Consider the following 27,965-nt stretch of genomic DNA (forward strand, 5'->3'; position numbering starts at 1 on the left):
GTGCGGGATAAAATTAAAAAAAATTTATATTTTCAACAAAAATTGTCTCGTTGAATACAAATCAAAACGAATGAAATGAAATGAAAAATGTAGGTATGTGTGTTATGTTTTCGTTTCAAGTCACAAAATATTTTTAAATACTAATTTTGTTTTTGTTTTTTTTTTTAATATATATTTTGGATATGTTTTTTTTTTTTATTTTGTTGTGATGAGATGAATTGATATAAAAATAATGCCCAATACGAGAGTTGATTTTAAACACATCGATTCGAAATTTTTAACAGATTTGCATTTTGTTTTTTTTTTTTTTTTTTTTTTTGTCATCATAAAATTAAATTCTTTTGTTATTTAATTTAAATTATACTTGATTATTTTTTTTTGCAAAAGGGGTTTATGTGTACGTAGCAATGCAATTGTCACAAGGAAATAAAATAATAAGTAGACATTAATTCATGTTGATTTCGATGTTCTGTTCTACCTACTTGAAAAAAATATGTTTTCTACAATTTTAAACTACTCTATTTTTCAAAAGAATACACAAATTTGTTATATATATTTTTTTAATGTTTTGACATCTTGAAGCCAGGCTAGAAATATGTAGATAATAGGTAATAGTTATTTAAATTATATATTATGAAAAATCAACAGTTCATACACCGAAAAAAAAAAAACAATATCAATTTAACATTTTTTAAATATCAAATTAACATTTTTTAAATATCAGCCAAAAATGCTCTATAAAATGTATTTTATGATATTTAAAATGTTAAAACAATATTTTTATTATCAGGATGATATTTAAATGTCACATTTTGGAATTTTTTTTTTATATTTTATTATCATTTTTTCATATCAATTTCTCATTCCAAATCATTGAAAAATTTTAAATACAAAATGTGTACTAATTTAAAGGCGCTTTGTGTTTTTTCGAAGTAAAATGTATGATTTACTAAGAAAATTTGATCGGCAATAAGATTTTACTTCACATAGTTTGGGAGAAAATAACAAAACAATTATATCACCTATAATAAAAAAAATAATATCACAACTATTTTGTAAAGAATATTCACTTTCAGTAATTTTTTGAAAAAAAGAAAGAAAATACTTAAAATAATAAAAATAATAAAAAAGAAAAGGAAAGAAATAGGTTTCATTATAATAAACTAAAACGTAAAATCTAGTCAACATTGATATTTTAATTGTCAAAATGATATGATAAAATATCAAAATTGATATGTTAATTGTTGGACGACTTTTGTCACTGAAAAATGTTAATTTGATAGCTGTTATTATCAATTTTTGAAGTTATACTTCTTATGGGAGGGTGGGTATGAAAATTTACTTTTTGACAAGAATGTCAAAGGGATTATGACGCGATCACCCTGGGTAGCAGGGCTGTCGTTTCACCTTTAGAGTACGCAGTACTTTAGTATTTAAAAATGCAGTACGCCACAGTACGGCAAACATAAAACACACAACACGTAGCAAGTTACATGTTTCATGTGGCAAGTTGCATGTGGCAAGTTGTATGTGGCAAGTTGTATGTGGCAAGTTGCATGTGGCAAGTTGCATGTGGCAAGTTGTATGTGGCAAGTTGCGTGTGGCAAGTTGCCAGGGTTGCAAAAAGCTAACATTTCAGCTCAGCTCACAGCTCAGCTCAAATTTGAGCTAGGTACCATAGCTTAGCTCATTTGAGCTGAGCTGAAAGTGAGCTGAGCTGAAAGTGAGCGCCCCAACTTCCAACGCCTATATCTCGGAATTTTGATAAAAATGAAAAAAATTTTTTGGATGCCAAAAGGTAGCGGGGACTCTAACCTACATTTGGGTACAACTTCCATCCCTGTAGGTACACGCGTTCTCAAACCAGGAGAACTTAAAGGTAAAAAAAAAGTTAAGCCCGATTCTGAAAAAATAGGCATGATGTGGCGGTTTCACATGCAAAGCGATTTTTTAAAAATCTGACAATGTGCAAAGCGTAGGCCCATGACACAAGCTATCATTTGGCATCACTCCCAAAAATTGCTCTCAAGCGGCTTAGCTTCCAGGAGCGTTCAAAGATTCGGGGATTTTTCGAAAAAAAAATTTACCCCAACTTTCAAACACGATTTTCTCGGAATTTTGAAAAAAATCGAAAAACCGGATTATACCACTTTCGGGTAGCTGAGAATATAAGCTTTCATATGGCACCACTGCAGTGTCTCTAGATCAAAGCCTTCCAACGCCTATATCTCGGAATTTTGAAAAAAATGAAAAAAATTTTTTTGATGCCAAAACGTAGCGGGGACTCTAACCTACATTTGGGTACAACTTCCATCCCTGTAGGTACACGCGTTCTCAAACCAGGAGAACTTAAAGGTAAAAAAAAGTTAAGCCCGATTCTGAAAAAAAAAGGCATGATGTGGCGGTTTAACATGGAAGGCGATTTTTTAAAAATCTGATAATGTGCAAAGCGTAGGCCCATGACACAAGCTATCATTTGGCACCACTCCCAAAAATTGCTCTCAAGCGGTTTAGCTTCCAGGAGCGTTCAAAGATTCGGGGATTTTTCGAAAAAAAAATTTACCCCAACTTTCAAACGCGATTTTCTCGGAATTTTGAAAAAAGTCGTAAAACCGGATTGTACCTGATTTTTTTTATGATTAAAAAAGAAATATTTTACTAAAAAAATAGAAATATATTTACTATTAACCCTAGAAAGATAATCTACGTCTGTAAGACGTATGGCGTGTAAAGAACTGTTTTATCTAATTCAATTCAAATTTCTGGGTTTTTGTTAAATTGATTTCATTTATTATATCACTTCTTTAAAATAATCTAAGTAATGAGTTAAATAAATATGACAAAAAGTGTTAACATAAGACCAAAAATCTTTTTTAGAATCATACGTCTCTGAGACGTATATTATGATTATCTTTCTAGGGTTAAAAAAACCAAGAGAAAGATCACGAAAAATTATCTGTTTTATTTATAAAAATATCCATGTGTTAAAATAATTCCATTAATAACTAGAACTAAACATCTTGAGCTATGGTGTTTTATAAAAGTTTAAAATATCTTCATATTTCATTATACTTTCCAAATAAAAATCAATGTATCCTCTCACCCATCACAGCTCAGCTCAGCTCACTTTACTTTAGCTCAAGCAACAGCTCAGATCAACCATCAGCTCAGCTGACTTTCAGCTCAGCTCAAATGAGCTGAGCTATGGTACATAGCTCAAAAGTCAGCTAGCTCAAAATTTGAGCTGAGCTGTGAGCTCAGCTCACTTTTAAGCTTTGTAGCAACTCTGCAAGTTCCATATTGCTACTACTAGTGCTGAAGCACACACAATTCTCATAAAATAACCATATCGCACATTTTATGCTCAATTCATTTAGTTTCGTTAAGCGTATACCGTACGTTCTGAACCGCACAACATGTGTAAATTTCACAGAATAAATTGAAAACTACATGGACGCAAGGAGGATGAAAGAATTAATTTATTGTTCACTTGATAAAAATGTAAAAAAACGATGTGTGGATTAATTAATTTAATAATAGAAATTAAAAATATCAAATGAAATTCATTTACATATACTGAATGAGAAGTATAACTTCAGTCGCGTGTACATGTGTACACACACTCTTTTTTTTTTTTCGGTGTATAGTTTATTATGTAAACCACAGTTTCTGCGACTGTGTCGCCCGAAATTTTCAAACCCTCATTTGTAAGTTTTACATTGTAACAACGTTTAAGTATCCTTATGAATAAATTGGTACTAAAAATGCCTCCATAAAAAATAACCTACCTCAAAAAAAAAAAAAAACTTAGGTTCGGGTGGCAACCCTTTTTACGATGTCAGTTCCAAGTTTTATATCCGTTTGACATTTTAGATTTCATTCGTTGTTTTAAACAACATGTTATACATGCATAACTCTATACAGGGTGTCCCACAGCGTCACCGCCCTAAACGAAAACCACGGATTCCTAAAGTCATTTTAAGTCGAAAAACTTAAGACGTAATTTTGTCGTTTTCGTTCTTCTTTCGTTTTTGAGTTATGATAGTTTGTTATGATTTTTCCTCTCTTTCCCCTTAACTGGCCTTATCTCTACCAAACTACGTTTGATTCGAAAGATTTTTTTACAGTCAATCAAGAATTTGTTACAGTTTTAGTTTGTACACAAACTTTTTTTCTGTGGACAACCGTTTCTCCGCAATTTTGCATCAAACTCAATTTTCTTCGTTTTTTAAGTGTTTTTTTTTTTCACTTTCATATCATTACTTTTCTTTCATAAAAAGGACTACTGATTTAAAAAAAAAAATAAAAAAAAAAAGAGTGTGTGTACACATGTACACGCGACTGAAGTTATACTTCTCATTCAGTATTATATAAATTAATTTTATTTGATATTTTTAATTTCTATTATGAAGTAAATAATCCACACTTAGTTTTTTTTACATTTTTATCAAGTGAACAATAAATTAATTCTTTCATCCTCCTTGCGTCCATGTAGTTTTCAATTTATTCTGTGAAATTTACTCATGTTGTGCGGTTCAGAACGTACGGTTGATGGTTAACGAAAGTAAATGAATTGCGCATAAAATGTGCGATATGGTAATTTTATGAGAATTGTGTGTGCTTCAGCACAAGTAGTAGCAATATGGAACTTGCAGGGTTGCTACAAAGCTCAAAAGTTAGCTGAGCTCAGCTCACAGCTCAGCTCAAATTTTGAGCTAGCACACTTTTGAGCTATGTACCATAGCTCAGCTCATTTGAATTCCGGTATAATCCAGTTTTTCGACTTTTTTCAAAATTCCGAGAAAATCGCGTTTGAAAGTTGGGGTAAAATTTTTTTTCGAAAGATCCCCGAATCTTTGAACGCTCCTAGAAGCTAAACCGCTTGAGAGCAATTTTTGGGAGTGATGCCAAATGATAGCTTGTGTCATGGGCCTACGCCTACAGATTTAAAAAAAATCGCCTTCCATGTTAAACCGCCACATCATGCCTATTTTATCAGAATCGTGCCTAATTTTTTTTTTACTTTTAAGTTCTCCCGGTTTGAGAACGCGTGGACCTACAGGGATGAGAGGTGTACCCAAATGTATGTTAGAGTCCCCGCTACCTTTTGGCATCAAACAAATTTTTTTCATTTTCTTCAAAATTCCGCGATATAGGCGTTCGAACGCTTTGATCTAGAGACAGGGGAGTGGTGCCATATGAAAGCTTATATTCTCAGCTACCCGATAGTGGTATAATCCGGTTTTTCGATTTTTTTCAAAATTCCGAGAAAATCGCCTTTGAAAGTTGGGGTAAAATTTTGTTTCGAAAAATCCGCGAATCTTTGAACGCTCCTGGAAGCTAAACCGTTTGAGAGCAATTTTTGGGAGTGATGCCAAATGATAGCTTGTGTCATGGGCTTACGCTTTGGACATTGGCAGATTTTTAAAAAATCGCCTTCCATGTTAAACCGCCACATCATGCCTATTTTTTCAGAATCGTGCGTATTTTTTTTTTTTACTTTTAAGTTCTCCCGGTTTGAGAACGCGTGGACCTACAGGGATGAGAGTTGTACCCAAATGTATGTTAGAGTCCCCGCTACCTTTTGGCATCAAAATTTTTTTTTCCATTTTCTTCAAAATTCCAAGATATAGGCGTTGGAAGTTGGGGCGCTCACTTTCAGCTCAGCTCAAATGAAATGAGCTATGGTACCTAGCTCAAAAGTGAGCTAGCTCAAATTTGAGCTGAGCTGTGAGCTGAGCTGAAATGTGAGCTTTTTGCAACCCTGGCAACTTGCCACATGGAAATTACCACATGCAACATGTCACAAGCAACTTCCCACTAGAACTTGCCACACGCAGCTTGCCACATGCAACTTGCCACACGCAACTTGCCACACGCAACTTGCCACATACAACTTGCCACATGCAACTTGCCACATGCAACTTACCACATACAACTTGCCACATGCAACTTGCCACATGAAACATGTAACTTGCAACGTGTTGTGTGTTTTATGTTTGCCGTACTGCGGCGTACTGCATTTTTAAATACTAAAGTACTGCCTACTCTAAAGGTGAAACGACAGCCCTGCTACCCAGGGTGATCGCGTCATAATCCCTTTGACATTCTTGTCAAAAAGTAAATTTTCATACTCACCCTCCCATAAGAAGTATAACTTCAAAAATAAACAAACTGAGTGAATTAAAAAAAATAATTTTTAAATACAATATTAATTCAAATGAATTAAAAACATTTTCTGAACTATTGTGGTTAAGAAAAGAACAAAAAGATAAAGCTTTAGTACCTAATAAGTGAACAAAATTAATACTCATTTACATGTTTTTTTGAATAAAATGATATGAAAGTGAAAAAAAAACACTAGTATTAAAAAACGAAGAGAATTGGGTTTGATGCAAAATTGCGGAGAAACGGTTGTCCACAAAAAAAAACAGTTTGTGTACCAACTAAAACTGTAACAAATTCTTGATTGATTGTAAAATCTTTCGAATCAAACGTAGTTTGGTAAAGATAAGGCCAGTTAAGGGGAAAGAGAGCAAAAATCATAAAAACTATCATAACTCGAAAACGGGATGAAAACAAGAAAATTACCTCTTAGTTTTTCGACTTAAAATGACCTCAGAAATCCATGTTTTTCGTTTGAGGCGGTGACTGTGGGACACCCTGTATAAATAAGTTGGCTACATATAAATCTGAGAAGAGAACCAGTTGCTCCATTTAAGAATAATTCCCGTTAGCCTGCTGAAAAACCATGGTTTCCCAGCGATTGTAATGCAATTTTCTTTAGGATCATCAGTACCTAAGGTTATTAGCAAGTTTGAAGCTCCAAACTTTTTAATGTATTATGAATTTATATTTTGGAGATACATTTAAATAAGTTTGTATTTTAAGCGTCGCGAAGTTTATACGAAAACTTTTATATTAGATCTTGTATTTAAAAAGTGCCTCAACTTCCCAACACCATCACATTCTTTCGTTTTCTTCAGTAGTGCTTAAAAAAAAAAAAACAGTTCAATTGATATTAGCAAGAACTTTATGAAATATACCTCGTTGGAGCTATTGGAAATTTCATTTAACTTTTAGTTTGTCAAAGTGTGCTTATAAAAATTTCCAAAAATTAAATGAAACTAAAATAATAATAAAAAAGCATGGTTTTAAATGCTTTTGATCCCGAAACTGAGTTAGTCATTTGATTTCGCATTTAACTAAGAATTTTTAGAAAAAAAAGTTTGATAATAGTTAGTGCCGTTGTTTTTTACAAAACAGTTTTTTTTTGAATAAAATTTTCCAACAATTTCCAAAAAAAATATATGCCATTTAATAAAAATTTTAATAAAACAAAGTGGAAAAAAATCAAGAGTTTGTTTAACAAAAAAAATATTTTTTTTATTTTGTTTTAAAATTTTAAGTTATTAATTATTTGTTTATATTTGTTGTTAAATTTTGGCCTCATTATTTTGGAAAACCCCATATTTTTTTTATTTACCTGGAAAATGGACAGATATTTTTTGAGTTACTCTCAAAAGATCCTCAAAACACATAAAATAGTAAAATACAAAAAACGTGTATAAAAAAAAACGGTGATTGAAATGTTTTTGATCGATGGATTTTGTTTTTGTTCTGCAATTAAAGTTAAACTAAAGTAAGAAATGGAACACAAACATTAAAATATAATGTTTGGAATAATACAGACAAATTAAATGTTTTACTTGTTTTTTTTGTGAAACGACAGCACTGTCACTATTTTCTTGTTCTTCATAATCGTTACGTAGGTACTATAGCCTTAACTTTCCCTTTTGTATGTAAATTCATGTGAAAAGTAAAGAGCATGTAAGGGAGATTATAATTCAATATTGGGCTCTGCTATTTTTAAACATTTTCAAATGCCTTGTTAAAATGTCAATACTAATTAATTTATTAAAATTAATTTCATTGTTTTACGAGTTGATGTCATAGATAGCATAAATATATATATATAATATATTTATTTTCCTCTCAACATTTTATTTTTATATTAAATCAACTGTGATGGCTGCTGATGGGTTGAATTTAAATTGATCGTGTCAGAAATTTTAATCAAATAAATTTATAAATGTAGTAGCTACTCTAGGAAATATGGTACACAAATTTTAAAACGTATTCAATTCGACGCATGCATAAATATCCCAAATTATTGTGATCAAATTTTATTTTTAAAAGAATCAGTTAAATAAGTTAAGCGCCATAAAATTGTTAACTTATGACGTCTGTTGCGATGTGAAAACCTTGCGCTAGAAAACGTGTATTGACTCTTTTGCACTATACGCACGCTTAAATACATATAAGTGTGCGCACTGGATACAAGTAAATGAATGCGTCAAAATCGTTTATAGTTCGATTAGAGAATATTTCCTGAAACCGTATTTTGAATACTAATGGATCAATTTTATTATAAATGTTAAGGAAGTTTTTTACTTTTTCTTGTATTTTAAATTATTCAAAAATGCGAAATATTCTCAAGTGAAAATTGTGCGAGAGTGCAAATTCAATTATGTTGAGTACATTTATATTATTTATAGAAATTAATTTTTTTTGTTTGCTTACTTCATATAGAATAATGGGTGAAAAGAGCTGAATACATAGCTTATACACTTTTAAAGTGTCGCATCTAAAACGAGAAAAATACCTCAGATGAAAGGAGAATGGGCAAAATTGTATGGAACGTGGACGTTGCGCGGCCATTAATGAATTTGTTAATTTTTGATGTTATTAAGTCTCACATAGCTGTGTTGTTCAGAAGTTTTATTCTTGTGACGTACTTCAGAAACGTATAAAATGCATTTTTGCATTCAACACTTTAAGTAGATTGCCTCAATGTTGTAATTTTAATATGTATTTTAAGTACACAATATGATGCTCTGTCATTTTCCCTGACTCTGAAGACCTTCATTCAATTTTGGGAGCTTTGTTATTTAAGTTTTTGTTAGTTTGAATCGTTTGAAAACTCTCAAACCAAATCTCGTAGTTGTTGCCCTAAAAATCTTATATTATGAGTTCTATTGGTCGGATATTTAAGATTAATATCTTAATACTCAGGGAAAAGAACAGAGAATCATATTTTTACCAACTTCCCAAAAAGGAGGAGGTATTCAATTTTTTTTTTATGTTTGTTACCGCATACATAACTTAGGACTGAGTCCAAAGTTGATAAATCTTTTTGTATTGGAAAGCTGGTGGCTGCAATGTTTTCCCATTTCAATTTCGTTCAGTTATAGCCATACGAACTATTAGAAAAACCATAAAACCCAGTTTTGATCCATGGAAGTCGGTTTTGTTTTTTGATAAAAAAGATTATATGTTTAAAATAAAAATATAATTCGATTTCGACTTTACACACTAAAAGATGCATTAACAATACTAATATTGCAATATCTCACATTCTAAATGCAATACAGCCTAACCTTCATAGCAAAAGTTTTTCCTGAGTAATAGTTCTTTCATTTGATACCAATTTCATTAATGGCCGCCCAACGTCCTAAATGTCCATTCTCCTTTAAAACTCGTTGAATACTTAAACAAAACAGTCGAAGATCAATGAGATCCAAAATTGAAGTAACCTTAAATGTTTTGTGTTAACATTTTTCAAATATCTCAATATTACAATTAATGTAACACGTTACGAAGACGACGACGTGTTACAGATCGACAAGTGCAAAATTTATAAAATAATGTTACGTATACGCCACAGTGACGCGCCAATCGTTTGATTTGTAACTCACTCTATTATGGACACTGCAGAAATGTTTAATTCAACAGAGCTGGCCAAAGCTCGAATTTAGTTAATATCCTGGAAAGTGTGATTGGAAGTTATTTTATCGGACCCATTTAAATATAACCAAAGCTGAATACTACGAGCTATTTACTTACTGAATATTTAAAATTGACGGTACTTTCCATGTGACTCAAATGTAAAATATTATTTTTCTCAAAAACGGCTCTAACAATTTTGATTAGGAAATGTACTCTGGCAAGAAAAATTCTCCTTTTGAAATTAAAAAAAAAAATTGAACCATTGTTGACCGTACCTGCCATTAAAACCGTTTTCTTGATTTCTGACTTTCTCATTAACAACTAAGTCGACCTCAACAAAAAGTGTCTAAGTAGGTGCAATTTTTAAGTTTCTAAGTATTTTCAAAACCTTCAGTTTAAGATTTAAAAAAAAAGTTTTTGAAAGTTCAATTTTTTGACGGATTGATAATTTTTTTTTTTTAACTTTCCTGTGTGTAGAATAATAATTTCTTCAGAGTATCATACGATTTTTTTTAATTTTTTGAAAATTATTAGTTAAAAAAAAAAACTAATAAAAAAGAAACGGTTACTACAATTTTCAAAAAAAAAAAATTAAAAAAATTCTTTATTATACAAGAAACTACATAATTCGCATACTCAGTTTGAAAATTAAAAACAATAAAAAGAGTGTTTTCATCGTTGAAACTTTAACATAAGAGCAAGTACGTGTGCATTTTTTTTTTTTTCAAATTATAAACTTTATTCATATAATTTGTCAAAAAATAAATTTTGAGTCTGAGCAACTTGCTTAAAGAAGTACTTTTTACTTCAAAAAGGTGAAGTAAGAAATCATGACAAATCAGGGTACAATTTTGAAAGACGAATGTCAGCAAATTGTATATTTTTTAGCGCTTGGAAAAGATCGTTTGGTATTAAAAGCCCTCTAATAAAATTTCAATGCGGTATAAATGGATCCAAAATTTGATTTTCGTAAATGTATTCAAGATATATTCTAGATAAACTATTAGGTATATCGTTATCAGCTATCAAACAAAAAACACCAGCTAAATGACATTAAATAATTTTATATGACATCAAGTTTTAAAAAGTTAACAAAATTAGATATATGTTGATACAATACCCTTTTTTGACAAATTTGATTTGCAAATGCATTCCTGTTATTAATTTGTGTCAATATTTGATTAAGGTTCGCCCCCAGTTCGAAAATTAGTTTTAAAATTAATTGCAAAAACCCTTTACTTAAAAAATAATGTACCTATGTAATTTTTTTACGCAACGCACTCAATGTTCAACTATCATATTTCAAAAACTAGCCAGTTTAAGCTTTTGATTTCAAATTAACACAATATCATTGGTTAACAATTATACAGAGTGGTTAGCTTGTAATTAGTTCTGTTGCTTGAAACTTGTTCTTTAATAGTTTTTTTTTTTTTTTTTGCTAAAACATCATAATTACACAAGTAAACTAGCCATCAGTAAAAATTTTCCCACACATTAAAAAGTCATTGCTTTGCCATGGTATGATCAAGTTTTTTTTCTGTTTTCTATCTTTTATCGATCAACATTTTTACCTGGAACTTGTGTGTAACTATGACTATCACGCTTCATCAAGTCAATAACCTTTTCTTTCTAAATTGAATAATAGCCTGTGCCTTGGAAGAGGTTATTGGCATGCAATTATGACCGACCTCTCTTTTGAAATCTATTCTTTTGAAAACCCCAAGACACAAAAAACCATTGAAATGACCTCATTGAAACTTAAATCTTTATACTCTGGCCAACCTATATGATTCATTCAAATTGGTACACAGAAATTTTTTATGAACATTGCGATACCTTAATTTAACACGATGTCTGGTCTTTACCTATCTTAACTCTGACAAATTTATAGTCAAGCTCAAGGTCAAGAGCTCAAAGCCATGGTCTAGCATAGTTACAAAATTATATATATTTCTGCAGTTACATTTTATTATTATAAACTTACTTTACTATATTTCTGTGCTTAGCAACCCGGAAACGTTATGAGGCGTCAGGTCTAGCCAAACGGAAAATAAATTGTAATTAAAATTCAAACCAGCAGAACAACAAAGAGAAATTCAGAGCCATTGTTGGCAAATAACTTTATTACCGGGGGGCTCTGTGGTATCTATATATATAACTGATTATGTCATTTTGAGCTAATTACGTGAGTTATGGACTTATGGCCTTTTATAAAAACTGAATAAATTTAATATAATAATTGTTATTAATTTATTAAGTAATCCAAATTATATTAATAAAGAAGAGTAGGTAAAGATATTATTGTAACTTACAATTTTAAGAGGACACGTTCGATTCCTATGCACTTTGTCAACATCCTTAGGTGGTGGACCAGCGTGAGCATTGTGAAAAGATGTTCGTATTTTTGGTCGAATTAATCTCACTATGAAACCATGAAAATCGGGAGCACTCAGAATACGCATGCAAGATTCTTTTTTAGTTTCATCAGGATTAAATTCCAATATCAGACTAGATTCTTTGCCTTCACTTTCAATGAAACGTTCCTGTTGATTTGTGCACATTGGCTCAAAATTTGGCTTTGACAGGAAGTTGACATCTGAAAAAATAAAAAAATTATAAATCAATGCTTGTTTGTTCATTTATTTTTCATTAAATTTATAAAAGTAAATGTATAAGGCGTGACACACATTATTAACGATTAATCTAACAAAGCTAAAAATGACTAAACGTAAAGGAGATCATGTCTCGCTCATTTAAAAAATTTAAACCATAACTGACAAGATTCGATACAAGGCTTTGAAAAAAAAAACCAAACCAAAGAGGAAAAGTTTTTGTCTCTATAGCAAGATTTCTTTACCTCAGTCTGTTGATATCAAATGGTGAGAGAAATTATAAGTTATGGTTTGTTTTGTTGTTATTTCCTGGAATATTTTTAATGCTTGAAAAATTATTCAGAAACAGTTTATTCGTCATATTTTCAATTCATCAAAACCCATGTTAAATAAATTATTTTGGGCTGCGATTTCTTTATTGCAGAGTCAATTGAAACATTTATTAGTGATGGGAACTATCGAATAAAAACTATCAAACTATCGATAGTTGCAAAATATTCATTCATTCGATAGTTTTAAATCATTGATTCATTCATTCATTTAGTTACTATTTTCATTCGAATAGTTTTTTCATTCGATAGTTTAGTTACTATTTTCATTCGAATAGTTTTTTCATTCGATAGTTTAGTTACTATTTTCATTCAAATAGTTTTTTTTATACGATAGTTTTGTCATTTAAGTAGTTTTTTTTATTTGATAGTATTTTCTTTTGAAAATTATTCTTATTCCATAGTTTTTTCATTCAAATAGTTTTCTTAAACGATAGTTTTTTCATTTCAAATAATTTTCTTAAACGATAATTTTTTCATTTGAATAGTTTTCTTAAACAATAGTTTTTTCATTTGAATAGTTTTCTTAAACGATAGTTTTTTCATTTGAATAGTTTTCTTAAACGATAGTTTTTTTATTCAAATAGTTTTCTTAAACGATAGTTTTTTTCATTTGAATAGTTTTTTATACTATAGTTTTTATTCGATAGTTTATTCGATAGTTTGTTCGATAGTTTTTATTCGATAGTTTTTATTCGAAAAAATAAATGAATGAATGAATGAATGAATGAATGAACTATTCGATAGTTCAAATCATTCAGTTACTAACTATCGATAGTTCAAATCATTCGATAGTTCCGATCACTAATATTTAGGTATAATAAAATTACGAACACAAGAAAACTTCAAACTAACTCGACTTAGCATTACTTCAAACTGTATATGCAACAGTAAATTGCAAACGTAAGGTTGTGCCTGCACATTTATGATCTTAAAATGATCTCCTACTTAATTTAAGCAGGAGATCATCTAATTTTTATGTGGAAACATTTTAATAAAAAAAAAGAGTGTGTGTACACATGTACACGCGACTGAAGTTATACTTCTCACTCAGTATATGTAAATTAATTTCATTTGATATTTTTAATTTTTATTATTAAAATAATTAATTCGCACTTAGGTTTTTTCCTTTTCTACAAAACACTAAATTAATTTTTCCACCCTCCTTGCGTCCATGCTGTTTTCAATTTATTCTGTGAAATTTACAACTTGCAGCATGCAACTTGCCACATGCAACTTGCCACATGCTACTTGCCACATTCAACTGCAGCGTACTGCATTTTTACATACTAAATTACTGCCAACTCTAAAGGTAAAACGACAGCCCTGCTGCCCAATTGTCGATCGCGTCATAATCCCTTTGACATTCTTGTCAAAAAGAAAATTTTCATACCCACCGTCCCATAAGAAGTATAACTTCAAAAAAAAAAAGAACTGGCAGCCACAGGTGATAGAACCTACAACTGTTGTGTCACTAGACGAGTGTCTTACCAACGTGCTATTTCACTCTTGGAAATAAGTATGATAAACTGCAACTAAAGTTAAAGTGTGACCATAAAATTTTTATTTTTTTTACGGTTTTTTAAGATGAACATTCATATTTTAAAATGAAATTAAGCCCACCTTAAATTTACGTGGAGTCCACTTATGATGGAATCGTTTTAGGTAATGGGATTTAAGGTGGGCACCTTCTTATTTTAAGGTACCCTTTTTACTTGCGATATATGTACATAGTATGTTTATGGCAAGTTTAGGATTCGTTGAGGATAACAATTTTACATAACATTATGATGATGGAGAATGCCAAAAAAGTGGGTCCGGCAATTCTGTCTGTCTGTCTATCTGTCTGTATATACCTCGAGCTACAGCCTGAACGAGTGAAGTGATTTTCTTCAAACTTGGTAGTTAGCTTTTTTTGGTGATTCCCTAGAGGGGAAATTGAAATTTTTTTTTATGACCAAAACTAACGGTACCTGCCATATAACGGAAATAGAAAAGTTAATTTTTTTCAAAAACGGCTCTAACGATTTTGATTAAAATTTGAATGTGTAGTATTACACATAAGAGCCAACTTTTGAAATAAAAAAAATATTTTTTGTACCGTTAAACGGTACCTGTCATAGAACGGTTTTTTTTGGTTTCTGAATATCTCGTACATAATTAATTCGATTTCAACGAAAATTTTTATGCAAAAGCGTTTAGATAAAGGTAATGTTAAAATTTTAGAAAATTTTCAAAAAGTGCATTTTTGGATTTTTTAAAAATATTCAAATTTTTTTTTTGAAAAATCAATTTTTTGAAAACGGGTTGTTGAAAAATTTTGAAATATCGTTTTTATGTGTAAATTAATTTGTTCTTTAAAATGGCATACCAACTTTTTTTTTTGAAAAATGTTAGAAATTTTTTATATATAAAAAATTATTTTTTTAAAAAACGGCTCTAACGATTTTGGAATTTTTTTTTCTAAAAATACCTTTTTATGCAAGTAATAAAATGGCATACTTGGTTTTTTTGTAAATCATAATTTAAAACGGTGTTTCTTGAATAAAAAGTTTTAACATTAGAGTTACTTTTAGCATAAGAGCAAGTACGTGCGACCCCAGTCGTGCATTTTATTTGTATTTGAAAAAGAAAAAACTGCCCAAAATAGTAAGCGATGTGAACTTATTTCTCTCTACCATTGGTAAAACAATTACATCCAAATGTACATAAAAAACATACTCTACCTAAAGGAATAAGATTTTAAAAAGCTTTGTGCTAAATATGATAACACCTCAAACTTTAAAAAAAAGAATATATTCAAGGACTAAAATCATCAAAAACCAAAAACGTAGGTAACCTTAATACCAAGTTAAAATTGCTTCGTAGAACTCTGTTTGCTCATTTCTATATTGGTTCGAAATGATATCTATATTCCAAATAAGATAAAGGAACCTCAAATCATTCGCAGTTATAAAATCGGTGACGCCAATGACTTTAACAACTATCATCCAATCGTTCCTACTTTATCCAAAATTATCGAAAAATTGTAAACCACCAACTATCCGAATTTATTGCAGATAATATCTCCAGTTTAAGAAAAATCAGGTAGGTACAAACAGCGTACTCATATAGACATGATCTTATCTTATATAGAGAAAAGTAAAGAATATCGAAAACTGTAAGAGATGATATGGAAAAAGAACCAGTACAGATGGGAGTGCCACAAGAGTGCGTTCTTGGACCAACACTCTTTTGCATGTATATCCAAGATTTTACCAACAGTAAATTTTATTTTAGCATGGAACAACAAAAGGTCACAAATAATTGCTCCGAGCTGATTTGTTGGGTTGACAAAAAAATCTTGAAATCTAGTACCTACTTCCAAAGTTGGTAATTTTTCCTTCAATTCAATTTTATGTTAAACCGAGTTTTATGAACCAGATTTTTGTCAAGGAAAAGGCCGTTATATTGTTTCACAACAAAAACATTACTGTTAAAAAAAGAGCCAAGTTATCCTATGTTGAAATTATGCAGGCACAAAAAGTATTGAGATGTAAAAGTGTACCAAGTTTTAAAGCTTGGGTTCAAATTCGTATCAATAAAATTTTGATTGCTAACTTGACAATTTTTGTTTTAAATACCGATTTTTAAAGTTATTTCAAAAATTTGTCAAGTAAACAATCAAAATTTTATTGATACGAATTTGAACCCAAGCTTTAGAACTTGGTACACTTTTATATCTCAATACTTTTTGTGCCAGCATAATTTCAACATAGGATAACTTGGCTCTTTTTTTAACAGTAATGTTTTTGTTGTGATTTCACTACTTTTTGCAAGGTATGGCTGTAGAATTGAAAATCTCTATATTTGATGAAAATTCAGTGAAAATGGGTGGTTGCCACGCCCCCTGGCTGAAATTCTCAAACATTAATTTTTTTCCTTTGTATAAACTACCATCTCTACCATTCTACCAAATTTCAAGATACTCCGATAATCAGAAGGGCTCTAAAATATTTAATGAAAATTCAGCGGAAATGGGCGGTTGCCACGCCCCCTGGCTAAAATTCTCAAATTCTAAATTTTTTCCTTTGTACAAACTATCAGCTCTACCATTCTACCAAATTTCAAGATTCTACGATAATCAGAAGTGCTCTATAATAATTGATGAAAATTCGGCGAAAATGGGCGGTTACCACGCCCCCTGAATTGAAAATCTCAAATACACCACAAGTCCTATCACCATGTAAAATTTCAAGTTTCTACGATAGCGGGAAGGTCTCCATAATTTTGATGATCTGTCAGTGAGTCAGTGAGTCAGTTACGGTTTTCGCGATTTTTGAAGTCCTTTATCTCAGAAACTACTCATCGTAAGAAGCTGAAATTTTGTGAGGAATTTGAGCTCAACAAATGTAGCGAGTTTGAAATTTCTGGCATTTTTGGTGTGGAAGTTAGAGGGGGGGTCGAAAATGGCCTGAGTTGAAATAATCGATTTAAAAGTAAAAAATTGTGAAAAAAAAGTTTAAAAAACACATTAAATACTATTTTTGTCAAGATTGTGGATTACAATACAAAAAATGGCTGATAAAATAAAGTGTCACAATTGATTCCTTATCAAATACTGAAGTCCATATGTTTTAATACCTTCTAGTTTTTGAGAAAATTGAAAAATAAAAATAAACTCAAAACCAAGGTCTATTGAGTGTAATCAGTTTCCAAGAATGAAAATAATGGGAGGCCTCTCATAGAAGCCTTCACCGTAAGCCCATTCGCCACGACAAGGTTCAGCCCCTGGGATTTGACCCTTAGCTGTAGTGCCAAAGTTGCTAGAGAACTTGGCTGGGCATTACCGTGCCCCTTGATATTTTCTTAACTGAAGTATTCCTCTGTTTTGGAAAAAAAAAGTCAAGTTCCTAATTTAAAAAAAAAATAAAACATTTATTTTGTAAGCATCAAAAGTTAGTGGAAAATAATTGTAAGCGGATAAAATTTGGGAAAAATGCATTATTTGCCCAGCTTTTTATATTCAACTAATCTATTTTTATCAAATCAATTTATAAATAAACAATAGCCTTAACAAAATTTGGATCTCCATTAAATTCTTTAATTCGCACAAATATTTTGAATTTAAAACGCACCTGCAATTAACCTTAAAAGCATTTAATTATAAAGTCGTGTGTTAATACACCTCTTCCTCTATACAATAGTATATATTTTGCACCAAGGAGACAATATCTACAGGCTAAATGCCACAAATCCAATACCCAGAGCCAGAGATAGCACATAATTTACTCAATAAATCTAACCACTTCCTAATTGAAAGCCACACGTTCATTATTTAACCACACGACTATCCGCACAGTTCCGTGGTTGTTGTTGGTTTAATATACCTACTATACATATTTACACACTTCATATAGATGCATTACATTTATGTATCTCTACACGACTACATAATAATATACCAACAGTAAATTTAAAAGAGCTACATGGTCAAATGCAATAACTCCAATTGATCTTTTAATTGAATCTGTCTATTTGCTGCACTTTCCTGTAATTGGGTCAAAATTAAATGGTGTCACGCATTAGAATTACACCACCCTTGCCTTCTATATACCGAGCGCAAGTAAAGTCAGGTAAATTCAATTAACAATAAGAATAAATGACAACACTTTAGTTTAAGGAAATGCACTATCAAGGGAAACTGTGTTTTGTTTTTCACCGCTTAATATCTGTCCTAAGGCATTTCGAATAACACAAATGCCCGCCCAAACCCTATAGTTTACATATCATCTATTAAGTGTGCGTTGATTATATCTAACAACAATTTGTTTTGAATAAGCTCTCAATCACTGCGTGAGTATCGTTTGTCGTAGCTATTTATGTGTTCTGTACACTGAAAAAAAATTCTTTGACATTTTATGAGATCATTCAGCTCAACCAATTTCGAGATATTTAGCAGATTGAATTTTCGAAAAAAAAAGACGAATTGGGAACCTTTTCCTCTATGGTTAATAAAAGAAAACATCAAATTTTTCGGGCTTCTTTTAAATAAATTTGTGTGTTTTTTATAAAAAGAGTTGAATAGTAAAATATTTAGCAAAAATTCTTTTCAATGGATTCAACAGTAGAACCTAGCATAGTGCAAGGGTTAGTTGAATGAACTATCAGTCACGGTAGAAGTTCTAGGTTCAAATCATTATATCTTGAGTGGTGTCTTCCTAGGCATTGACATACTTCAAGGGTATCATTATTATTAACTTTTTTTCACAATTTTTTACTTTTAAATCGATTATTTCAAAAACAATTGATTGAAATAACTTTACTTCAAAATAAGAATAAAGTGTACAGTTCTAGCTTTTGAAAAAGGTATCATTTATAACTGTAAGTGTTGCCATTGTTTTTTAATATTTTTTTTATTATTTAAAGTCATTTTTTAGAAAATTGCCATTCCCGCCTAAACGGAGGCAGATAGACCACCCCTCCCATAGTAAAAAAATGATCGTATTTAACTCTTCTACAAAATACCGTTATCAAATCTCGGCGCCCAAGATATAGAACCCTAACCCATTTTTCCTTCACTTGTTTTGGTACGATCTTTTTTAAAAATTATTTTTCTTTTATCAATTTAAGAAGAATTTAGCAATATAAAAGCACGGTTTTTATAGTAAATTTGATGAGGAATACGATATATATAATTTTAACATAGTTTTAAGGATTTTTTCCCAGCATTTATCACTAATTTCGACATCTAACGCCTGGGAATCAGTCAAAAATATTTTTTTTTTAAAGAAAAGTTGAGGGAAGTAGATCTATTGATACTCAATACTTTTTACTCAAACAGCTTTTCAATTAATATAAAAAATTATTTAAGCTTTAAAAAAATTAAAAACTAAAAGAGCTTATTTTTTTTTAATATCGACATCATCGAAAAATACTGAAAAAATTAGGGTATCATTATTTTGTGTCGAGAAAACAAAAATTATCGGTAGACCAAATCAAAATAATGAAAAAGTGATTTTTTTGGTCCACCCTAATGAGCATACTTATTTTTCCAAAACAATTTTCATATCACTTTTGGTACCCATTTTGTTGCTACATTTTTGCTATGTCAATATAACAATGCAATACCGCCTTACCTTATGGTTTTTGTACAAAAATACACTTGAAATACAAAATATAGTCAGGAACATTTTTATATGATGAAAAAATTAAATTATAGTTAAAACGAGTTGTAACGAGCTAGGTCTCCAATATTAAGAATCTAAAAATAACAAAGTTCTAACTCAAACAAAGTTATAAATTCAAGTTTTAAGGCCTTAGAACTTGGTTAAGACATGAATATCACTACAAAAACATTACTGTTAAAAAAAGAGCCATGTTCTCCTATGTTGAAATTATGCTGGCACAAAAAGTATTGAGATATAAAAGTGTACCAAGTTCTAAAGTTTGGGCTCAAATTCGTATCAATAAAATTTTGATTGTTTACTTCAGCGGAAATGGGCGGTTGTCTCGCCTCCTGGCTAAAATTCTCAAATTCTAAATTTTTTCCTTTGTATAAGCTACCAGCTCTACCATTCTACCAAATTTCAAGATTCTACGATAACCAGAAGTGCTCTATAATAATTGATGAAAATTCGGCGAAAATGAGCGGTTACCACGGCCCCGGAATTGAAAATCTCAAATTTTTGATTTTTTCCTTTGTAAACACCACAAGTCTTATCACCATGTAAAATTTCAAGTTTCTACGATAGCGGGAAGGTCTCCATAATTTTGATGATCTGTCAGTGAGTCAGTGAGTCAGTTACGGTTTTCGCGATTTTTGAAGTCTTTTATCTCAGAAACTACTCATCGTAAGAAGCTGAAATTTTGTGAGGAATTTGGGTTCAGCGAGCTCAACAAATTTCTGGCATCTTTGGTGTGGAAGTTAGAGGGGGGTCGAAAATGGCCTGAGTTGTTTCCTGTAAATAAGGGTGTAGTGCCAAAGTTGCTAGAGAACTTGGCTGGGCACTACCGTGCCCCTTGAAAAAACAAATTGAGTTCCAATTTTTCCTTAAACCAAGTTTCAAGAGCTAGAACTTTGTGATGAAATCGGCCTTGCACACAATAGTTTTAAACAAGAAAAAAAAAAACAATTAATAATAACTAGGCTAGAAATTACTTAAAATAACCGGTCAAGTATTTGAACTTCTGTCTGGTTAGAAGTACAGTTCAAGTGAGTGAAAGTGAGTGAAAGTACTAACTGAGTTCTTTGGTACTTAAGTACACAATACAAACGCTGAAGTACTTGAATTTTAGTTGCACTTTATCGCGGACGAGTATCAGGGTGCTGATATACCAGCGAGTACAGGTAACGAGAATTCGTACTACAGAGTACTGAAGTAAAAAACAGTACCTCACAGTTCTGACAACCATTATCTTTTAATTTATTCAAATCATAAAACCACTTCAAAGTGATCTTTTGAATGCGGTTTCCCCTATTTCGTTCAGTGTAGCCTCTACCCTATCTCTTGTATATGATTTTCTAAATTGTGTTGTCGAACTGATTCGCTGCTCCTAGATTGTCAAGGGGGCAAATAGAGAGTATGTTGCGCCTGACCAATTTATTGTCGATGATGAACATCGAACACACAAACTGAATTACATTATTGTCCCATATCATAACATAACGATGGACGAATCTACTAGCTGTATGTGATGCCTATAGGGGGTCATTGGCAGGCGACCCCAAGCCCGCCAAGAGTCGCTATCTACATAAATTTAATTACCACGACGAACGTTTGAGTGATAAATGGAGCAATTCTATTTCTCGCAAACGGAATATATAGATAGATAGAGATATAGTATACCTACGTTACGTTAAACGAGGCACACGCAGTACATTAAGGCGCTATCTTTTCTGTGAAGTTGGATGGATGGATGGATAGATATTATTTAGTAGAAATTCATTCGGAGAGCGAGTTAATTTTTCGTATCTATTTTTGTCATTTGATGCGATTCTTCTGCAGCGTGGGTGAAACTCGATTTATGAATTGTATTGGCCAGGCTGTTTTCGGTACACCACTACCGAATGTTGTTATTGCTTTTTTTGTATTGAAATGAAATGATCACTGTACGTGAGAACACTCAATTGACAGGGTTAAGGTTAAATGATGTTGAACGAAAACTCTGAACGAGCATTAATACGTATAACGTAAGTAGTGTAAGTTAATTAAAACTGACACGATAAATTAACTATCAAATAATGATTATTTATATATTTTGTACTTTAGGAAGTTGTTGTTGTTTTTATCATCTTGAAAAGCTTTTAGACATTGTATCTAATAATTATTAATAACCTTTTTAACAATGTATAAAACATGTAACTCGGTTAAACCACTTAGAATTTATAAGGTGTCAAAGTTCAAAAATTCAATTTTTTTTGTCATTTGCCCAACTTCGGCATCAATTTAAAGTATATGTTTTCAAAACAACATGCTATTTAAAAAATATATTCTAAAACTATATCTATTTCCCAATTGATCGATGTATTTTTTATGAAAATCACTTCAAAATTGGCTTAGAAAAAAATATTTTTCGATTTCAACCCAGATACAGAAATTCGAACTTTTAGGTATAGAACAAAACTGCTGTTTCGGCACGTAGTAGGATAACTTGGGCGCCAGGATTTGATAACGGGTTTTGGTAGAGAAGCTCAATACAAACATTTTTTTCTTTGGGAGGCGGGTCTATCTCCCCCAGTTTAGGTGGGAGGGGCATTTTTCTAAAAAAAAATTATCAAAATAAAAAAAAATTATTAAAAAACAACGGCAACACTTACAGTAATAAATGATACCATTGTCGAAAGGAAAAATTGTACATTTGAGTCTAATTTTTAAATCAATATAATATAACCAATAGTTTTTGAAATAATCGATTTCAAAGTTAAAAATAGGCGAAAAAAATTTTTTTTTTAATTCATTTTATACTATTTTTTCCAGACTGTGAATTTTAGTAAAAAAATTACTCACACAAAAAACTGCCTCAATTGATTCCTTATCGAACAGTGAAAACTATATGTTTCTATGTCTTCTAGTTTTTGAGAAAATTGAAAAATTATTTTATCAGATTTTTCTTTTTTCAAAATATTTTTTGTTTTTATTTGTTTTTATTTTTCAATTTTCTCAAAAACTAGAAGACATAGAAACATATAGTTTTCACTGTTCGATAAGGAATCAATTGAGACAGTTTTCTGTCTAAGTAATTTATTTACTAAAATTCACAGTCAGGACAAAAATAGTATAAAATCAGTTTTCAAAAAATTTTTTTCCCCTATTTTTAACTTTGAAATCGATTATTTCAAAAACTATTGGTAATATTATATTGATTTAAAAATTAGAATCAAATGCACAATTTTGCCTTTTGGAAATGGTATCATTTATTACTGTCAGTGTTGCCGTTGTTTTTTAATAATTTTTTTTTATTTTGATAATTTTTTTTTAGAAAAATGCCCCTCCCACCTAAACGGGGGGAGATAGACCCCCTCTTAAAGAAAAAAAATGTTTGTATTGAGCTCCTCTACAAAAACCCTTCATCAAATCCTGGCGTCCAACTTATCCTACTACGTGCCGAAACAACATTTTTGTTCTATACCTAAAAGTTCGAATTTCTGTATCTGGGTTGAAATCGAAAAATATTTTTTTCTAAGCCAATTTTGAAGTGATTTTCATAAAAAATACATCGATCAATTGGGAAACAGATATAGTTTTAGAATATATTTTTTAAATAGCATGTTGTTTTGAAAACATATACTTTAAATTGATGCCGAAGTTGGGCAAATGACAAAAAAAAATTGAATTTTTGAACTTTGACATTGTATAAATTCTAAGTGGTTTAACCGAGTTACATGTTTTATACATTGTTAAAAAGGTATATTTATCTTCTATCAGAATCTGTAAAAAAATCGAAAATGGGTAAAAAATTGTCGAAGCTAGAATTTTTTCAATGGGTGAAGGTCCAAAAAACCGTTTTTTGCCCGTAACTCCAGATTTTGGGGGTGTTAGGGGATTTTCAAATACCGTTTCGTATTCAGTGCGACTAGCTCTACAAAACCTGATAGGTCTCCGCCCGCGTATATTTTAAAACCTCATTTTTGTAACACCGTGTAATTGTATGATTGTATCACCTTTATCCACTCATTCAATTATTTTTGTATAGATAGAAACCAAAGTGGCCTACTTTGAAATAATAATATTAAACTCTAGGTTCATTGAAAATCAAATGCATATATAAATGTATTAAGGTAGGAAGATGTATTTAAAGTTATCTAGATCAAAGAGCAGAATAAGTAGTCTTTGGTTGTATAGAAGAGTTTAACGGTGATGGAGAAAGCAGTCATTTGTTGCATCCGTTTCTGAACTGCTATTCAATTATTTTGTTCATAAATGTGTAATTTTTATATGGTCTGCTTGTTAATACATTTCCATTATTTTGACAATAAATGGAGACATTTTAAACTTTAATGACTGGGCTTATAACTATATTGTGTGAACAATTTGCGTGGTGTTAAGAGATGGTCGAAAGCCAACAAAAAATGTTGGTGAGTGAGGACAAGTTTTGGTAATCTTTATGGTTTTTTTTGCACTGGTGACATGAAATTTGAAATTTAATTTTAGATATGCAAGTAGAATGAACAAACTTTTGACAGAAAACTTCCATGAAAAATTGATATAACAGCCATGCAATAAGTAGAATGAAAACCTGCAAATTTTAGGTACCTACTTCAAAAGTTGTGTTAAAAAGTGATGTCGTTTTAAAATATAATGAATGACTTCAACCTAGATCAGGACCACAGATGCTAGAAAGAGAGTTAAAATTATTAATAAAAAAAAAAATGGCGCCCAACATGAGATTTGAATCCAAACGTCTCTGAAATTAAGCGATATACTCTGGTTAATAAATGCAATCATTACTGATAAGTTCATTATTTTGCGATGATATGAGCCTATACTTCTTTTTTACTACAAATGGCGGCCAACGTGGAGCTTAGATCAAGGGCCTAATATAAAGGATTTAGCTAAACTTATATTTTTCTTTTGTACTTGACTGCCTTTTTCTTTTTACTTGCGATATAGGTACTATATATCAAGTTATGTATTCGTACAAAAAAAAAAGTTGAGATAACATTTTTCCATAACATTACGATGGTAGAGAATGCCAAAAAAGTGGGTCCCGGAAGTCCGTCTGTCAGTCTGTCTGTCTGTCTGTATAAGGAGCTACAGCCTAAACGGATGGACCGATTAATGTCAAACTTGGTGCGTAGCGTTATTTGGCGACTCTCCAGAGGGGTTTTTGGAATTAATTTTTTTGGACCAAAAATAAGGGTACTTGTCATATACCGATTTTAGTAAAGTTGAAATTGCTCAAAAATGGCTTTAACGATTTTGTTTAAAAAATTCAAATGTAAGTTTTAAGACAAGGTCTATCTTCTAATGAAAATTTTTTTTTTTGAAAATCATTATTAACGGTACCTGCCATAGAACCGTTTTTTTTAAATTCGATTATCTCCGAAAGTGCTTATTCTATTTCAACGAAACTTTTTGTGATGAAGAATTTATATAATTTAAATATAAGCCAAAAGCAAAATTTTGAAAAAAATACTTTTTGGATTTTTAAAAAAATTTTGAAAATTTTTTTTGAAAAATCCAATTTTCGAAAACGGGACATTAAATTTTTTTGAAATTTTGTGTTTAGATGTTGATCAGTGATTTCTACAAAATGGCATACCAATTTTATTTTAAAACTTTTTTTCCAAGAAATTATTTATAAAAAATTAGTTTTTTAAAAAACGGCTCTAACGATTTTGAAATTTTTTTTTTCTAAAAATGCATGTTAGTATATCAGTCAAAACTGCATACTTGTTTTGGGGGGCAATTTGATTTCAGATTTTATATTATTTTTTTAAAAAACGAATTTCCTTTTTTTTTTCTTTCCCATATATTTAGATTTTCCAAATTTCTATATAAAAAGCCTTTAAAATTTAAGCAACTTGAACTCTAAGAGCAAGTACGTGCGACCCCAGTCGTGCAATTTATTTCTTTCCAGCTTTGCTTCCATATTTTCTAAATTTACACTTGCATTCTGACAAATGGCGCCCAACATGAGACTTGGATTCACACGTCTCTGATATTAAGAGATAGGTATGTATATTCGGTAGGGATATTTAAAATCCCACCGTTACTGGTGGGTTTTCATATTTTTGCGAAGGTACTTCCAATCATGTATATATAACATCTTCCTGTACCCAGAGAAAAAACGCATAGTTATTTTTAATCCGTTCTACATTGAATCAATGGTGAAAAATATATTCATTAATTTTCTAAAAAGTCGTCCTATGCTTAAGTTACAGTTTGTCACATCAATTTTTATAAGTGAGATGGCACAGTGGTAAAGCACAAGCTTGTCAACCCAGGTATAGCAGGTTCGATCCCCAGCGGATGCCAGTTTTACTTTTTTTATTTTTTTAATGTGTGAACAACTTTGATTTAAAGTGTGCTACTTTGATTCAATTATTTTCCACTTTAGGCTAAAAATGTAGTGATTTTCCATTGATTCAAAGTGGTTTAGATTGATTTTACGTTGTTTTTTGGCTCAGTGATATATAACATCTGGAAAATTTTCCAATTTCATAAGAATAGGAGTATTTTTGCTTTTTTGAAGAATCAAAGAAGAATTTTTTCTATATTAGGCCCGATAAATCATACCGGCCCTTAGCTATTATCATAATATTTTTTTAGTACGTTTCACTTACACTCATCATTTTTTCTTTGCCTAAAATTAATCTTACCTCAAAATGCCATTCTTCTTTATCATTTTTTTTTGTTTTATTAAATTTAATAAAAATATATTTTTTCCATTATCAAAGTAATAATGCAACAATTTTTTTTTAATATGCTCTCAACATGCACTCACTCACTAACTGACCCAGTTGCAAAACTGTTAATTACTGTTATCTATTTAATTCAACCGAAACGATAAGCCAGCCAATTACTACACAATGAATTGGTTAGATTGTTCTCTCCCACAAGCCAAATGACATTGAGGAAGAGTATGAACTCACATCGAAACCTCTAATTTTTACAAGGTAACACCTTTAACTCTATATAGTAATCAATGTGAATGAAGTAATTTATAATCTGAGGAGAATGTGTTGCAAATAATGAAAAGCTTTTAAATTTTCTATGAATATTTTATGATCAACTGTGTAAAGGTAAGTTAAAAGTATAACGAAATGTAGAGAAAATAATTAAATTTGATTTCCCATTTGTTCAATTCATATTTTTGATTTTGAGAAAAATGTAGCTATATTTATTTTATAGGCTATTTGTGTCGAAAAAAACAGGGTAATAAGGAACTAATATAAGACGTTCACGGGTTTTTATTGCAGGAATCGTGCAATGGGTTATAAAAGAAGATAAAACCGCGGAGTGCTAATAAATGAGAGGGTGGAAACTGAAGATAGGGGTGCAAAAGCCCCCTTTTTGGTTTTTTCAATATACCTCGTAAACCAAGCAAAATTTTGATATATTGTATATACAACTTTTTGTAGAGAATTAAATTTCCAATTGGAATAATGTTTTTTAAAAATTGAAAAAAAAAAATTCCATACCAAAATAGTCGAAACAATCATAAAAAATAAACGAGTGATTCCGATAAAGAAAGTATTTTGTCTATTTTTCAATTTTCTCAAAAAGTAGAAGGCATAGGAACATTATGATTTTCATGATTTGATAAGAAATCAATTAAGGCAGTTTACTTTGTCGTATTGAAGTCCACAGTCTTTGTGAAAATTGTACTCAATGTGCTTTTTAAACATTTTTTTTACAAGTTTTGACTTTGAAATCGGGTATTTCAAAAAGAATTGATTAAAATAACTTCCTTTAAAAATTAATATTAAGTTTATAATTCTAGCTTTTGAAAAAAGTATCAATCAAAACTGTAAGTGTTGCCGTTGTTTTTTAATATTTTTTTTTAATTTTAAGTATTTTTTTTTAGAAAATTGCCCCTCCCGCCAAAACGGGGGGACATTGACCCTCCCTCCCATAATAAACAATAATTGTATTTAACCCCTCTACAAAATCTCATTATCAGTTCTTGGTGCTTAAGTAATCGTACTTTCCCCTCAAATGTTTCTGTTTTACTTAAGTAAAACTAAAAATGCGAAAAAAAGATAGATTAAAATGGCCATACTTCGGTCAATTTTCAATGAAAAAATTTA

General features: G+C 30.7%; 1 protein-coding gene across 2 annotated transcripts in view; it reads right to left on the bottom strand.

Moving 5' to 3' along the window:
* LOC129906814 (uncharacterized) overlaps positions 1–27,965 on the bottom strand; it is a 54,000-nt gene that overhangs the window by 6,203 nt on the left and 19,832 nt on the right. For both annotated transcript variants that reach the window (XM_055982743.1, XM_055982742.1), the window contains exon 2: positions 12,102–12,385. In XM_055982743.1, coding sequence (XP_055838718.1) covers positions 12,102–12,385 — 284 coding nt within the window. The remainder of the gene's footprint in view (positions 1–12,101; positions 12,386–27,965) is intronic.

This window comes from Episyrphus balteatus, chromosome 1 (assembly GCF_945859705.1).
Source record: "Episyrphus balteatus chromosome 1, idEpiBalt1.1, whole genome shotgun sequence".
NCBI lineage: Eukaryota > Metazoa > Arthropoda > Insecta > Diptera > Syrphidae > Episyrphus > Episyrphus balteatus.